At 32.3% G+C, this 18,132-nt stretch overlaps 1 protein-coding gene across 1 annotated transcript in view; it reads left to right on the forward strand.

Moving 5' to 3' along the window:
• The window catches only part of LOC107447604 (hemicentin-2-like), a 410,317-nt gene that overhangs the window by 295,747 nt on the left and 96,438 nt on the right, over window positions 1-18,132 (forward strand). The window contains exons 7-8 of the mRNA XM_071177281.2: window positions 1,929-2,219; window positions 11,919-12,257. Coding sequence (XP_071033382.1) covers window positions 1,929-2,219; window positions 11,919-12,257 — 630 coding nt within the window. The remainder of the gene's footprint in view (window positions 1-1,928; window positions 2,220-11,918; window positions 12,258-18,132) is intronic.

An 18,132-nucleotide genomic window follows, 5' to 3' on the forward strand; every position in this document is an offset into this window, starting at 1 on the left:
ATGATTTATTGCTCTGTTTTAAACTAACATATTTTTAATTTTAAACTGCTTATATATTCTTTAAATAGTAAGCAATTAGTTATTAATTTCATTTCTACCTTAATTTTTACCCAAGTAAAAATTAAATATTTATTTTCTAACTGCTCAAGATACAACTCCTCCCCCTACAGTTAGATACGAAATGCGGAAAAAATTTCATTTGAACGTGCAGAAAGAAACTAATTTTTCTCAGCATTTATGTATAAACCATAAAATCATGAAACCAATCTGAAAACACTACAATGTATGCCTCAAAAGTATGTCGATCTATGTTATTCTTTTAGAAACAAAAATTAAAATAATTATATTATGAGAATATAATATAACTTTCGAAGTAAAAAAGGGTGAACAGTAATATTGCTTTACTTTTTTTTCTACTTTCCGTGTATACAAACTTTACTCTGAAATTCTTATCTAAATTGATAAAGACAATAACTTGACGGGTTTGTTTTCTTTCTAGCTTTAATTTTAGAACGGTATTCAAAATTCTAAAGTAAATATTTCTTTAATTTTCAATTTCCGCATCAGTTTATTTCTCTTGTTATTATTTATCTTGTCGTTGACAAAAAAATAAATATTTTTTTAGAATTTGTAAGAGAAATATTGTATTAAGTCAAGTTGAATGCTATTAAATGAAATAAAATATAAGAAAATATTTTACTGCTCTCGTTACAGTATTTCTAATATTACATATAATACTTGCTTGTTTTGAGCTGTATTATTATTTAATATGTTTAAAATACAATGTAAGGACCCGATATAAGAAATTCATTTCATAGTGTAACTTAATATATGAAGTAAACCTGAAGGGTGCCCCCTTAAATTGATAAAGTACATCTGCTAGCGAGGAGAAAAACGCGTTTAAAAATTAAAGCACACTGTATATACTACAAGAAGGAAGCAATTCAAGGAAAATGAACTTGTTTTATGGTAATGACCTTTCGACTAAACAAAGTATAATTTTGGTAAAAGAATCAAAATGGTAATCGTTCAGGTAATGGTTTACAGGAAATTCAGGTTTACAAAATTATTGTTATAATAACCACACATACAGTAAGAAATAGATAGCTGAAAAGTAAATCTAACAAAATAAATGGTTTAGTGAAACGCTCTGAAGTATCATGATAAAATTACCAAATTTTACCACGATCAACACATTTTGTAACATATTATAAAAATATATTTTATTCCTAATTTTACCAAAATCATTATCAAAGCATATTGAAAAAAAATTACCGACCTTTTTAGTGTTTCCATAGAGCCAGAAACACGGAAAACTTCACTATATTATTTATCAAATTTCGCCCTCTTAATCGACTTTAAAACGTACAAAGTTTTTATTTTAGCATATAATACCGCAGGGCATATATCGCAATCTGCACTACTGTAAAAAAATTTTACCTTAGAAGATAAAATTACATATTCAATTACTCACTTGATAGATAAAATCAAACTGGTTTTATAATTTTATTTATTTTATAACTGGCAATAAAGAGGCGACCTAGTTTTGGGTTTGCGACTATCAATGGTCGACTCCATAGCTTTGTAATTTTTAAATCTAATTCAAAGTATGTTTGATGGAACATATCCACATTTGCGTAACATCGAGAGGAAAACTATTTAAACCTCCCTTGGTTAGCCCGTCGCAAAGGGGATTCTAACCCATGTTCCATTGCGGATATTTCCCGTCATCTCAATGCTCGGTGCGAGAGCCTTGAGCAGAATTCGAATCGGCCAGAAACCGTGTCATCTCATTTAGAGATGAGTGCTCTATCTTCTGAGCCACCATGACTCTAGTATCATCTTGGGTCTCTTAAAAATTATTTGTTTAAATTTTGAGTTATAAAACAAATCATATGCAAATGCTGCATTTAAATATATATTTTCAGATCCACCTGGGTCTGCAACGATTGCTCAGCTGGAGACAGTTGCTGTAAAAAGTCACACTGTGACGCTTTCTTGTCAGCTAGATGACCTCGGACACCCAGAGGCCTCGAAATATCTATGGGAGTCACCCACTAGAGTGATGAGCAATAACGGTTCTTCGAATCAAGTCACAACATCTGCTTCTGTACTGACCATGGAAAAAGTGAATGCAGCGTCTGAGGGAGTTTATTTCTGTGCTGGAAGAAATGAGGTGGGAACGGGACCATTGGGCCATTTTAAACTCAAACTAAGCGGTAAGTTGCATTTTATCTGAAAGAAAAACTATGAAAGTGTTGCACATACTTAATGTATGAGCTGAAATAATGTTTTAAGCAGCTTCAGAAGTTTTGCTGAATTCTTCCTACTACACATCTTTACAGCGTGTCTAAAAAGAAAAAAAAAAGAAAATTCAATTTTGACTTATATATGTTCGCGAATCTATGTAATACTTATCGAGGCAAAGGCAAATGTCCCAGAAATACGCTCGGTTCAATTGTAAACGTAATTTAAGGCAATTTCATACATTTCTAATAGCATAGAAATTAAATAACTTCGTTGGCCAATTAGTTCTCAACTGGATCGCATATTAGAATCTATTCCTAACTTAAATTTCTTATTATCTCTTTAAACCAAGAATTTAAACAAGCTTTCTCTTATTTCGCTTCTAAACATTCATTTAATGATTTTGACTATGAAAATTTTATATATAACGACAATCGCTTAGACAATCGTCTTAATCGTTAAGAGTGCGTAATAGCGTTCTCCTTGACGATAGAATAACGGTATACCGAAATGGAAAATTTACATGGCAAATTCTGTTTCATATCCAATCTGTTTCTGTTTCACATATTTTAAAATTTAAAAGTTTTAAAAAAGTGATTTCAGGAAAAACTATGTAAACCATGAAGTATATCCAAAAATATCCTTTTAGAATGTCAAAACGTAAACGTATTACATGATTACTTCTCTACGGCGTAATCCCCAGTTATCATGCCGTAATTTGTTTGCATTTTGATATTTTGAAAAAAGTTTTCGGCAATTGAAACTTCATGATTTACTTTAGCTTTTCCTTAACTAGCTTTTTCTATTTTTGTGAAAAATTTACTGTACATTTACTGCATTACTTAATATTTCAAAATTACTGTTAATTACAATTATGTAGGTGAAGGAGAGTTTCCCATTAAAGTCAGGATTAAGGAAACGCTATACCTACCATGGTATAGCGTCTTTTTAAAACATTGAAAAATTTAATTTTTTTTTTAAATGTGACTTTAGGTAATTCTAGACTAAAACAGAAAGTTTTGAATGCCACAAAATTGTTTTCAAATTATCAAAATGCAAACAAATTATTACATGATTACTGATCAGCGTAATCCTTAGATATCATGCCGTAATTTGTTTGCATTTTGATATTTTTAAAAATGTTTTCTTTTATTGAAACTTCATGATTTACTTTAGCCTTTCCTCAACTCGCTTTTTTCTATTTTTTTAAAAAAATTATTGTACATTTACTGTATTACTTAATATTTGACAAAATGACTGTATTACTTAAATACAATTATGTAGGTGAAGGAGAATTTCCCATGAAAGTCATGATTAAGAAGACGTTATACCTACCACGGTACAGCGTCTTTTTAAAACATTGAAAAATTTAATTTTTTTTAAATGTGACTTTGTATTGCTAGACTAAAACGGAAAATTTTAAATGCCACAAAAATATTTTCAAATTATCAAAATGTAAGCAAATTATTACATGATTACTCCTCAGCGTAATCCTTAGATATCAAGTCATAATTTGTTTGCATTAAAAAAACATTTTCGGCACTTGAAACTTCATGGTTTACTCTAGCATGAAAGTCATAATTAAGAAGACGCTATACCCCACTATAGCGTCTTCTTAATTGTTCATTTTTATTTCATGCCTGGATGATAAATTATTTGTCTTTCATATCATTATCCTAACTGCTGCAAGTGATGGAATAACATCAGGAATACCTCATCAAAAAACAATTCGGGCTGAGACAAAAAAGAATAGGGGGAAAAAACTACAACAACACTATTTTTTCCCTTCTTCTATTGCTGCAATCTCAGTTAGGGGGAAAAAACAGGCGACACATACCCGAAGTCCCTTCTTGCTTTATTGAACATAATCCCTTTTTTTTTCCTTTTGTCCTGGAGACGAACTTCTTAAAACAAGTAAGACCTTTCCTGATCCTGACTATTTGGGGAACAAGTTCACTATTTGGCGCCGAGCCAGCAATTGTCTTTTATGTTTATATAAGTACCTGGGCTCAGTAGTACCATGGATTGAATCTTTTATTTTCCTGTCTTAATCCTTTTGATTCGACAGGGGTTGCCTTTGTCCACACGGCTGGCAGCTGTATGGGTGAAGATAACAGAGAGAAATCGAGAAGTGGGGTTAATTCATTGGACTCAGGGGTCGAATGGAGCGACGAGGGTCGAGAAAGATACCCAACATACTGAATCGAAAGTGATGAGACTTCGCGATTGCTGATTCGAAAGGCACTCTTGGGGGTAACAATTCGATATTCTGTCCTTGGAATGGTAGAATATCAACAGATATTATATATAATATAAAAAATATCTACACAATTATTATCATCGTTTGATTTGATTTAATTGCTGCTTAACAGTGTACTAAAACATTTAGAAAATTATTAGTCTACCGTAAAATTTTAATTCGATTACCGGTGCTTTAATGAAATCCTTTAAAAATAAAAGATTTTAATTTCAATAATAAGCAAAAAATATTTAAATTAGTAGAATTTTAAAATTTTGAATAAATAATTTTTAACTAGAAAAAATAATGTTTTGAGTGCCACTCGTTCACTTTTAACGTTACTTCAATAGTTTTTCTTATCTTCTCTATAAGTATACACCGAAGAGCCATTACATTATGACCCCTTCCCCTGCTAATAACATGTAGGACCACCTTTCGCTCTCAATACTGCTAGCACTCGAAGTGGCATTGATTCCACAAGGTGCTGATAGGTAGTCTGGGGTATCTGGTACCAAGCGCTCCCCAACTGGTCCTGCAATTCCCTCACATTGCGAGGGGGTAACGTGGCAGCACGAATTTGGTTTACCGAGTAGGACCGCAAATGCTCTATTGGATTAAGGTCAGGTAAATTTGGGGGCCAAGACATGACTTGAAAGTCACTGGAATGTTCCTCGACGATTCGGCTCTTATGACATTATGCATTATCCTATTGGTAAACACCATCCCCCGCAGGAAACACTGTTGCCATGAATGGGTGAACCTGGTTTGCAACTATGTCCAAGTAGCTTACAGACGTCAGGGATAGTTCTATGAGGATTATGGATCCTAATGTGCCCCATGAAAGCATTGTTCCGGGGCGAGCCCATTGTTATAGATGGAGGGTGGTCATAATGTAATAGCTCTTCGGTGTATATTAATTATCTTTATTTCACCTTTAATTGACCATCAGAACAGCATACACTAATGGTGAAAGTTAAATACTTTTTTTCGGTATTAGAAGGCTTTTGTTAGCAAAAACTACATTTAAAAACTCGCGTCATTGTTTTCTAAATTCAGTATTTTTAAAAGAAGCAAATAACAATTTGTTAAATTTATGTAAGAACATTTTGTGAATAAATAATGCAATACTTTTGCTATACTATATACAATTTTTTTACTGCTTTTGTTTGTAATATGTTAATCGTAACAAAATAATGAATTAAATTTCAAAAATAAGTAAAAGCACTTGAAAAACTTTAATTAAAAAAAAGCAGAGTATGTGACATAATAATTCGAAGTCATACTCATTAATGGTATGAAATGAAAACCTTATGTCAATACCTCAATTTAATTAGGAAACTGTTTTAATATCTTATGAGCTCTAAATTAAAATATTTATATATTTGAGAAATTCATCATAAAAGTTAAGACGTTATATATGGCACATTTAATCGCTCGCTTTCGCTCTCTTTTTTTTTTTCAATCAACGCATTGGTTAGCGCAAAAAATGAAGCTGTCAGCAATAAATAAAATTCCCCACGACAATGTTAATATATCATTATTTAAAGCAAAAATAAGGAAAGAAATCACAATTGAAATGGTCAATGATAAAATGGAAGTATCTAACATTTTTAGTTAGTTGGATTGAAAAAAGAGAGAGCGATTAGATGTGCCATATATATCGTCTTCACTTTTAAGTTGAATTTTTCAAATATATAAATATTTTAATTTAGAGCTCAAGAGATATTAAAACAGTTTCCTATTTAAATTGGGGTATTGACATAAGTTTTTTTGTTGGTTTTGGAATATCAATCACCGATTATCAAATACCGAGTAATTTACTAGACTGCCTCAATTTGGAGGCAATTAGAACAATCTTTCCACAATTAACACAGTCTTTTTGTTTTTTCTCGAAAATGCAGATTTGTAACATAACCCCTTTTTACACTGACCGCTTCACTTGTAATTACTTTCGAACAAATTAAAGTCTCGAAAATACTCATGTCAAGTTCATAAATAAAAATGCCCCTTTTAAAATGCTAAAAGTCAACTCTCTATTTGCAATTCTGCAAATGCTGCTACAGAGTGGCTTGCATAGTATTTTTTACTACTAGTTAAAGAGTTAATAATTTTCGAACTAATTATCGATTGGTAATTTTTTATACCAACATACTCCCTGCACATTTTCTACACATTTTCGTAATTTCGAGCCTGGGCAAGTCAAAAGGGACAAGATGTACTGTCCAGTAAATATCTCTATTTCTTTTTTGATCAAAAAACCTGCCTTTTATTTTTCAATCCGTTCCAGCACCTGATCACGAATGTTGTCGAAAAGCTTTTGTTGAATACCAATCTTTCTCAATTAGACCAGCTAATATGGACAGTTAGCAAATACAGTAATTTTTTAATGTCTCTTTAATAGGACAAAATTTATATAAATATTTCTTTTGCTACCTAATATAAAAACGCTGCAGTATGACACACTGTTGAAAAAAAATTCTAAAAATTGAGCAAAAATATGACAAAACAGCAATAAAAAATTAATAGAATTAAAAATTAATAATAACAGTCGAATTTAAAACCACATTTATTCAAATTTGAAAAAACACATACTTATTTTCAAGCAAAAGGCATATGGTGGGAGAAATGTGTGAAAGAGATGCTGGTTGATTGGCTGCAGGATTCAAACCGAGAACCCCGGGATTCTTAGTAAGATTCTCTAACCACCATTTTTGTACATCTTAATACAGTGAGAGCTAGAAAGCTTTATAAAATGGCCTCCGTAGTGACATTTAATAACATACATGTCATTCCCTTAAAAGTTTTTAAAATGTAGTGAATTAAGTGAATGTCTCTTGACTAAGCTATTGAACATATTGACCATATTTTCTGAATTGACCATATTTATATATATTATACAACTATGGCCATATGTATTATATTGACCATATTTTCTGAATCGCAGCCCTAAGTACCATTGAAATTGGAATTAAAATATACCATAATGTGTGTCATTGCGGAGGCAATAACTCTCCCTGGTCAGGTGTGTGCATCCATGATGATTATAGTATCCTACTATGGTCCAGGAGGTATTTGATTCGAATCATACTGGCAGCCAGCGAACATTACTTCCACATATTTCACCTTCCACGTCATTTTTGAAACTGTTTTGTTTTGTTAAAATTGCATGCTTGCATGATGCATTAATATTGAATATATGGGGTTTTTAAATATGACTGGATTTGTTTCTGAGCTATTTTGACACGTGTTTGCTCAATTTTAAGAAATAATTATAGACAATTAGATACTTAACTAAGAAAACGTATTATGTGTGTCCCGGATTGACTCGTGACTAAATAAAGAAAAAAGTCCTCGACTAAAACCCATTGGTAGATTTTCAATTCAAAATTATGCATTTCAGTACCGTTCGCTCTTCTTTATTTTCTGACGTCGAAATTATGCTGAGCACGACATATAAAGGCACTAGACGTTAAGCGAGAGAAAAGAAAGAAAAAAAAAGGTTCACCATCCCCTCAAATACCCCTTTTCCATTTATATGTATCTACTGAAAAAAAGGGGAAAAACGATGTTCTGGAAGAAAAGGAGAAGAATTCCGGAGCACATATGCAAAAAATTCAAATGATATACGCGGCGGATTTTCCGGGAGCCTTATCCGAAACCGGAATATCGCGTTCCTCTAAGCATTCCCGAAATCCTCCCGAATAAATTTTCCCCGTGAAAACTCGGAAAAGCATTTAACTTTATTCACCCGCGAAGAAGCACAAAGAATGAAACATAAACTTCCAGATCCGGTTTTCTAGTTTCTTTTCTATATATTTTACCAGATAAGAAATTCAGAAATACAATGGCATTGGAACTTCGCTGACGTGCTAGCTATAGGCTGAAGTAGCTATATTTTTATTAGAAAACTAGCAGCAAAAGCTTTAGTGTGCTTTTTTCCGATGCAAATATCCGCAGGGTTGTGTAAACTTTTAGTTCTCTCCCCTTTTAAATCCCGTTCTTTTTCTTCGCGCCAAAATGAATGGAATAGGCGCGAAATATAAAGGCCTCGCGCCAATAAAGTGGAATAGAAATCGAATGACTCTACTTTCTCTCCACACATCAAAGCAAATGCGAGAGAGAGGATTTAAATCTGAATTTGGGATTTTTGTTTCCTGATTTCAGTACTTTCAGAAAATGAATGGGGTGCTTAACTCTCATTCAGAGAACGAACTTTGATGAAATATTGAAAGAAAAATCAGTATAAAAGTATATTTCAAAGGACTGCGTATTACCTTTTTGTGTAAGATTTACGAGAATTTTCAATAGAGTTTGAGAAAATAAAAAGTTTCATGTGAATATTGTATCGAAGTTTAAATGAGCAAAAATGTCTTAAAGCAATTCAAAAAGTGCTATGCTAGGAAATTTTCTCAAGGAGAAATATTTGTTATGATTTAAATATCAGGTTTCCCCATTAATAGACTTTAATCGATATTTAGTTTTAAAAAAATTTAAAAAAACAACAACATCGCATTGTAAATGTGCGTGTTACATTAAAATGAAGCATTACGTTTACAAATTGTATATATGGGTTATTAAACATGTCAACAACGCTTTATGTCATAACGGATTAATGGATTCATAAGTGCAAGAACTATTTGAATTGCTCTTATAGTTTTAGAGTATTGACCAAAAACACCAAAAAAAAATTACTTAAGGGTTTTAAGCTTTCGAAAAGTCTTTTTTAAGCTAATGAAACTATATTTTGCAAATTACGATTACCCCCTATTTTTTGTCGTTCAAGATTCCAAGTCCGGTGATCTGGTATGATTAATTAAAGGGAATACGTAATTGGGTCTGATTCTATAAATTAAATAATGGTTGACAAAAATTATTTAGCATATTTGAAGTTAACCTTTTGAACCAATAGAGGATGGGTTCTGTAGCACCATAACCACTACAGTTGACATACGTTTGCTGCTACTTATGTTGCAGCCCCAGCCGACCGGCCTGTGTAGGGGTCAGGGAACTGGCCTTGCATCAGAAAGGTTCTGAGTTCGAATCCCGCGCAAGGCATGGATGTTCATTCATTCTCTGTACTATCTGTTCTTACTGTGAGAGCAACGTTGGCCCACCTAATATGGTCATTCTCCAAGTGGGCATTGGAAAGAAAAAAAATGTTTCAGCTCCAAGGAATCAAACTGTGATAGCGGTATGATTTTAAAAACCTTTCTGTAAGCAAAACTTTGAAAAGCTATGTAATTGTTAGGATTTTGAGATATTTTAAGTAACGATTAAAACGCTTCTGTTATGATTCTGTTTTTCGCTATGACGCACACATTTTGACATTTTTGTAATCAACAAATAAGCTACTTTCAACGCTTAATTACGATTCTGAAACTAATTAAATACTTCTAAGTTGCATTTCGTTTATGTATTTCTAACATTTGGTATTGTATAGAAGGGATCTGGTCTAATCAAAATAGCAGACCAGTTATGATTAAGAACAACAACATGTGATACTATCAGCTGTAATTATAATTTTGAATTAATTAATTATTAAGCAACAATTTGATAGACAAATTTGTTATTTATTAAAAATATTACAATACTAGGAGGCTCCGCCCCCTGCTCGCTGGCGCTCGCCAACCCCCGGAACTGCTTTCGCAGTTCATTTCGGATTGCTTCGCAATCCAATGCTCGCTTTGCTCTCGCATTGGATACGTTCTTAACGTCTAGTTTTTGTATACTTTTTTGAATACTGAAGTTCCGAAAACTTTTCACTGTAGAAAATTCTAAACCTGTACATTTCAATATTAATTTGAAATTGCAAACAGTTCACATATTTTTCTTAATCACACTATTCTAAATTTCAGTTGTTGAGAAAAGTAACTGTTGTAAGTTTTGTTTCAAAGTCTTTCCCAACAGAGGGTTAAAGCCATGTGTTGTAAAACAATATGAAATAGTAGTCTGCCACTGAACGCCGGATGTAAAGCATCGGCTTCGCTGAAGATAATTTTGTATTTTTAATTCTCTGAAGGGCGTCACCCTAATAATATGGAATTTGTAAAATAAATGTATATATTTTTGATTGTTGGTGAAGCCCATCATTTTGTGTTTTCATCAGTGTTCAGAAGCAGAACAACTATAAGTTTTCAATTTTATCACAAAAATATAAAATGTAAAAAAAACAAAGAAAAGAGTAAGAAAATTAGTATAGTCATAGAAAAAGTTAAAATTATAATATAGTATTTGTCAGTTAAAATAAAACTTTTTGTTTAAGTCATTGCTAACAATTCAAATTTCTCCGAGGCAATTCTAAAGTATAAATTAAGGTAGTATTGTTAAGTTGAAACACAATATTTTTAGTTTTAATGCTAACAATACAATTCAATTTTTCACAAAAACGATTGTTTCCATTGTTAAATTCAATGTCAACAATTCAAATTTTTCTGAGGCAACTCTTAATCTCTAAATATTATTTTTTTATGTACACATTTCTAAATGTCAGTATTCAACCACAAAACAACTTAAAGTCCTCAAATTCAGCATGAAGTTGTAAAATGTAATGAAAGAGGGTCATAGCAATAATGAAAGTAGAAGTAAAGTTAGTACTGTAAAATTAAAACAATATTTTTAATCAATGAGCCAAGTTCTTCAAGAAGCAGTTGTAGAAGTAGTTTGGTTACTTAAAACTATTGTTCTTTAAAAACTCAATTGTTAATTTGGGCATTTGGCGATACAACACTTATAGAATTGAAGGATTTGTTACGTCAAGCGCTCAGGTATCATAATTTTGATCTAGTTGCGCTTCTAAGTCATTTTGATTTATGTTGCTAAGTTAACTTTCAAAAAATTCTATGGCTGGCAACGGCATTTTTATTTTATGAGTTGTTTATTTTTATTTCTTTTAGAATTCGTTATTTTTTTTAGCGAAATGTTTTTTAACCTAAGAGAATTCTTTGCCGACTGTTTTCTCTATAAATGAAGCAAATAAAGTAAATATTTAAGTGTTGTGAAAAGAATCGTATTTAGTTGTACAAAGTACTTCAGCCAAAATTTGCCACGTAAGAGAATTATATACATTAGATCAGAAACACATCATTAAAAGGCAGAATGCTTTGGTGTTTTCAAAACGTAAGCAAAACAAAGCAAACGTTGCCACCGGCGGAAAAGAAATACAGCCAAAATTTGGGAGCCACGTAAGAGAATTATATATAATAGATCTTGGATTTGAATCAAATAACGATAGCATTTAATAACAATATCATAAAATCGCAATAGCATTTCTTAGAGTGCAAACAGTATTCCAATTTTTTTTCACTATAATGATATAAAATTTCATAAAATTGTCGCTATTTCAATCAGGTTTATTTTATACTTATTATTTAGACAATTATGATATTTTTGAGAGCGTTGTACTAAATATGTAACCCTTTCTTTCGTCCAACAGCTCCGCCAGCTTTCGTTCGACCTCTACCAAAAGAATCTGGTGCCGCAAGAAATGCGTCATCAGTTCGATTGATGTGCCACGTGGAATGTGATCCCCTCTGCAATGTGACATGGTATCGTGGAACAGACTCTTTGTTAGACTCAAAGTTCTTTCTCACAGAAACGATGGTCCTGGATCCAGATCCGAAAAGGAACGTCCTCAAATCTGTGGTTAGCACTCTGTCCTGGAGTTTAAGTCATCTACCAGCAACGAGTTTCGATTTCAGTACTTTCACTTGTGTCAGCTCAGCTAATGATCTCGGTCCTAGTGTAAATAGCTCCACGCTCTTCAGGATAGAATGTAAGTTTTGGCAGATGTTTTGGAATAACACCATAATACGAATGCCACGTTTAACCATAAATAACTGTCATTGGCCAATAGAGGCCAATAATAAAACTAGGAATATAAAACATTTAATCTGGATTTTAACGTGTACAGAAATATTAATGTTTCTTCCATTTATTTTTTTCTGACATACACAGTTAACAGTCTTAGAGCGCGTTGAGCAAATGTCATTCAAATTTAGTGCAACCTTAATAAAGTGATAATTTGAACCATATAACAGTGCTACTAGCATTTCATTACATATGATTTAATTTGAGAAGTGGTGGCTCAGGGGATAGAGTGCTCGCCTCCCAATGAGGTGAACCGAGTTCGAATCCGGTGATGACTGGTTGATTCGAATTCCGAACCCGAGTCGCAGCGATCACAGTGTTGTCGTAAAATATCCTCATAGTAGATATTCTATATGGTAGACGGCTCGTGGGTTTGAGTCCTCTTTCTGTCAGACTAACCATGGTAGGTTTCCGTGGTTTTCCTCTACATGCAACGGAAATGCGGTTAGTTCCATCAAAAAATCCTCCACGAAGGCAAATTTCTCCCAATTCTTGATCCAGGAGTTCCCTTGTCTTCTAGATTGGGTTCAAACGTACAAGGCTACGAAGTTAAACATTAGTGTCGTAAATCCAAAAAAATTGAGCCTGCTGTTCAACGACGATTATAAAATGAAATGAAATATGATTTAATTAGCAAGGGAACATGGTTTAATTTATCCCCTTTAAAGGTTGCAATAAATAAGAACCGTATTGCGATTCAATGTATCCATATTCTGGTTTAGCGTTTAAAGTAGCATAAGCAACGAAATAGAGCTTCTGAGTGCAATTTAAGAGAAATCAGTATAGTAACATAAAAGGAAATCAGTTTATTTGGAGAGCAAATATGCAAAGCATGAAAACATTGTGGTGTCATTTTTTCTTATCTTTGAAACCGTTGTGTCAAATAAAGATTTTAATTATCAGCTCTTAAAACACAACAGCAAATCTTCCAGAAATGAATGATCAACTTAAGTCTAAAAGCTCAATTCATTGGATTATTAAATTTTTCTACTTTTACTGTAATTAACCATAAGTTTTACATCAATTTTTTACCCTCTGGACTCATACTCAGAAATACGCTGCGGAGAACTAATCCTGACATAATTAGTTGATATTTTGAAAATGATATTTAAGCTTCATGCTTTGCTCTGAGCTTACCTGGATTTCCCTTTTCATTATACCTTAAATTTTAAAGTACTAATGCAGGTTAAGGAGAATTCAATTTGATGATTTTCTCCCGCGTTGTAGAATCCTCTTGAATGTAGCAACGCCTTGTAATTACACACACTACACAAGTTTTCACCTCTCCTTAGCTAAAACTGTTACCTTAAACATTAATTCTGTTCTTAGTTTTTGTTAACAAAATCTAGAAATATTAGTTAAAAAAATGTTAACCATTGTCATTATACAGTCGAAATATTTAATAGTATTTTAACTAGACGCTTTTATAAAAAAATATATAACTCTAAAGTTATAAAAACTTGAAAAAATTTTTTTGTTTCACATTCTTATATTTGGCCAAAAAAAATTTCTTTTCCAGTTCAATAGTACAAAACAAGAGTTGTTCACTTCAACGTATAATTTTTTTTCAACGAAAAAAACTGTAAAAACACAATACCTGTTTTTTTCGTATTTTTTTGTAAAAAGAATAGTTTTGTTTTTATTGCCGAACTTGATTCTGTTCGGGCAGAATTCTATCGAATAAACCTTTAACTTTTTCGAACGTCCTGAAGCACTTTCACCCTTCCTAGAGAGAAAAAAAAATCAAAAAATTTCTACATTGTTATTTTACAAAAGCTTTAAGAAACGAAAAAAAAATCATAAAGTAACTCTGGTATGAAACCAAGAAAATGACTAAAATAATTATCTTCTTTTTCTTTAGAAGAAAAAAAAATGTTTTAAGAACATAGTAAAACGCTAATTTTAATTAGTGTTCTGAAGTTTAACATTTTTTGCTCACTTTTTTTGCCTAATTTTTTGCAACTTTAACGGAAGAGAGCTGCATGCTTCATTATTTTGAGTAATGAAAGTTTTTTTTCTTATTAATAAAAGAATATTTGTAGATATGAATAGGAAATGTTAAAAAGTGAGCTTTTTTTCCATCTGCAAAAATTTAATACAATACTTTTAAGATTTTGTTACGAATTCATAATTGTTTCAAACTAATTTAATTTCAACATTGTTGTTCTGTTAATTAACTTAACTGAATCAGCCATGGGGGGGGAAAACACTTTCTAACTTAAATAAAATTGAACATGTTTAAATTGAATTTAGTTTGTTGAATGTTGTATAATTAGTTATATATTAAGAATTTCTTTAAATTCATTTTGTTAGGTTGTCTTAAATGACAATTTATGCAGTGTTAAAAAAATTAGTTACACATTACGTATTTATTTAGATTGATTTTGCTAGGTTATCTAAAGTAATAATTTAAGTAGCGTTGAATGGTTGCACTTTAGGTATTTATTTAAAATAATTTCGCACTCTTATAGACATAAAAACTTAGTTACGAAGTGCCTATTTAGATTTATTTTTGACTCATTTTAAAATAGGTCTAGAAGAAAGTTTGAAGCATAAACGGTGCTATGGGGCAGCATGTTGACGGAGCTTGCCTTTTACGTGCAATAGCATATACATGAGCCGTGGTGGCTCAGGGGATAGAGCATTCGCCTTCCAATTAGGTGCACTGGGTTCGAATCGCAGCGACGGCTGGTCAATACGAATTCTGCACCCGGCTCGCACGGACAAAATGCTAACGTAAAATATCCTCATCGGTAGATAGATCAAGGGATAGAATCCCGTTGCTGTATGGCTTAGCATGAAAATTTTTCGTGGTTTTCTGTATATATAATGTTAGTTTCGTCAAAAAAAAGTTCTACGTGAAGTCAGATTTCCTCCAATACTTGATTCAAGAGTTCTCTTGTCTTCTGGATTGGGTTCAAAGTTGCGAGGCTGCAGAGTTAAACATCAGTAGTCGTAAACCCAAAACTGGTTCGGCTGTTGAATGATAATTATAAAATAAAATAGCATATGCATATTATACAACACTGAAGAAATGACTCGAGAGGGGCGTGAGGAAGTAGTATAACATGAAATGGACAGTTGGAATGAGTTTTTTATCTTATCGCAAGTCAGGAGATAGAAATAATTTCAATTATTCTGCGCCCCAAACTAAAATGCCCCAAACTCATTCTTATGGTGATTTGTATGATTTAGTGGCTGCAGTGCAGACTTGAAATTATTACTATAAAATTCTGCACATAAGGAATTTCGATAATATCGGTGACATCTATCGAAAATAGTAAAAATTAAAATCAAACTATTTTCACCCGAGCGAGAGCTAGGCAGTAAAAAAAATTGGTTAGTAAGTTATTTAAAACTTACCGTTGTTGTTTAAACTAAAACAACCAAGCCAATTAAAGAGTAAGAAATGTAGGATAGGGTTGAAGAATTCGAATATTTAATTACAGTTTTGCTGAGCATTCATCTTGGTTACCATTAAAAAAGGTTATATAATGTACAGTGTGCAGAATAAAATGGACCACTCTGAATATCTTTTGACCTAATTATCAGAATTTAATGTTCTAAGATTCAATCTTAATGGTTCGAGGAGGCTGACTTGAAATAATCCTAATTAATGAGTGTAGACGATATTTTAAATTTCGAATATTGAGTTTTAAATATCCGACTTCTTTGAAATTTATTTTCTCAGGAACCATTCGATCAATTTTGCTCAAATTTTGTATTTTACCATGTAAAATTACATTCTTTGAAACAATGCAAGAAATTTTGTATCTAATTTTTCGACCATTATTAAATAAAATAATAAAAAATAATAAATATTACTAAAAATCATTTTATGCATGAAATTACTTTTGGATAAATGGATTTCAGGATAGCGTGCAAATATTTTTCAATTTGCTTATAAAGTTCTCGAGATATAGCAAAATAATCAAAAGGTAAAGTTAACATTAAGAGTACAAACTTTGAAGTCCTCTCCTCTATGGCGATCATATTTCCCTGATTGCGGCTACCCTCTACATCAGAATCCGAATCCGTTAAAAAAAAAAGGGCATGTTTTTATTCAACGAAAATATTTTTTTGTGTCTGATTTCGAAACTTAAATTATCGTCTGCACTTCTTAATTAGAATGTCTGAATTCACTCTTCTACACCTTTAAGATTGAACCGTAGAATGTGAAGATCATATCATTAAATCGAAAGTTATTCAGAGTGGTCCGATTTTTCTTTTGCGAACTGCATAAGAAAATTTTGAAAAATGACTGGCTGGTCTCCAAAAGCAGCTTGTTTTCTAATGAAATTATTAAGCCTTAACTATTCGGTTATCTTTAAAAGAGCATTAGAGAAAATAAAAAAAAATCTGAGCTTTCCAGGGCTTGCCACCCAATGAGGTGACCCGGTTTTGAATCCCAGTGGTTGCTGGTCTAAACAAATTCCGCACCCTGCTCACACCAACTACAGTGCTGATGTAAAATATCCTTAGTAGTAAACGGATACGGGGTTGAAGTCCCCTTGCCGACAGGCTAGCAGTGGGTGTTTTTCGTGGTTTCCCTCTCCATGCAACGCATGTTTCCATCATAATGTTCTCCACGAAGACAAATTTCTTCCGATACTTTACTTCCATTTACTGCCATAATCAACCATATAATCAACTAATACTCCCCTTGTAGCAGGTCCACAGGTGCGGAGCAACAATAATTCTGATAAATTGTCGCTATTAGGCCAGGATAGCCTGGTCGGTGGGGTGTCGGGCCAATGTCCAAGAGTTCGTCCCTTAGGTCCCCACCGGTCGAAGACTCCCAGTGTAGAAAATTCCGACTGTTGCACGTTAAATCTGTCGAGTCTCAAAGTCCTCCATGTTCCCATAACAAATCAATACCTCTGAGAGTACTGAATCCAGGAGTTTCTTTGTCTTCTGGATTGGTTCAAAATGTCAAGGTTACGGCGTTGAACATTAGTAGTCGTAAACCCAAAAATTGGGTCAGCTGTTCAACGGCGGTCATGAAATAAAATAAAATACTTGATCCAGGATCTTCATTGCCTTCGGGATTGAGTTCAAAGTTACAAGGCTGCAGAGGTGAACATTATGAGTCGTGAACTCAAAATTAAGTTGGCCGTCCATAGGCGGTACTAAAATAAACTCATAAGAGATATACTTAAATTAAACACTAACAAAAAACTTTGAAGAAATTCCTTCTAAAATAAATAATGCATATCCATTGAATTTCATAAAAGCAGGTTTTTTTTTTCCTCTTATTTTTTCTCTGCTTCCTGACTTCAATAACATCATATTAATGTTATTATTCTATTATCTTTGTCGCTAATATGCAAAAACAAAAGAATCATAAACATGAAGCGTTATTAATCATTCGGTAGCCCGAAGCAATCGTGCTTAAAGTAATTTTTTATTTACTCTAATCTCCTAATTAAAAATTCAATTTTTCACTTCACAGCCTGTCTGTCATAACTAATTTACCATGAAAATGTAAATTGTTAATAAAGCTTAATGAGTGCTTAGATAGTCTTTCAAAACTTAATTCATTTTAATGAATATCTATCTTAAATTATAAATCTCTAAGTAAAGTATTTTCTTTTATAATTCTGAAGATGAACGGTTATTTTTGAATATTTTTAATTATTTTAACCTCGGGCACTGTTAAGTTTTCTGGAATTTTTTTTTTTGGGGGGGGGGGAATTCTTAATTATTTTAGAAAGATTATAATTTCTTTAGACACATCAAAGAAATGCGATTTTTATTAATTTAAGACAAAAAATAACTTT

Source organism: Parasteatoda tepidariorum, chromosome 2 (genome assembly GCF_982258835.1).
Source record: "Parasteatoda tepidariorum strain Cologne lab strain chromosome 2, Ptep-v5.0, whole genome shotgun sequence".
Lineage (NCBI taxonomy): Eukaryota > Metazoa > Arthropoda > Arachnida > Araneae > Theridiidae > Parasteatoda > Parasteatoda tepidariorum.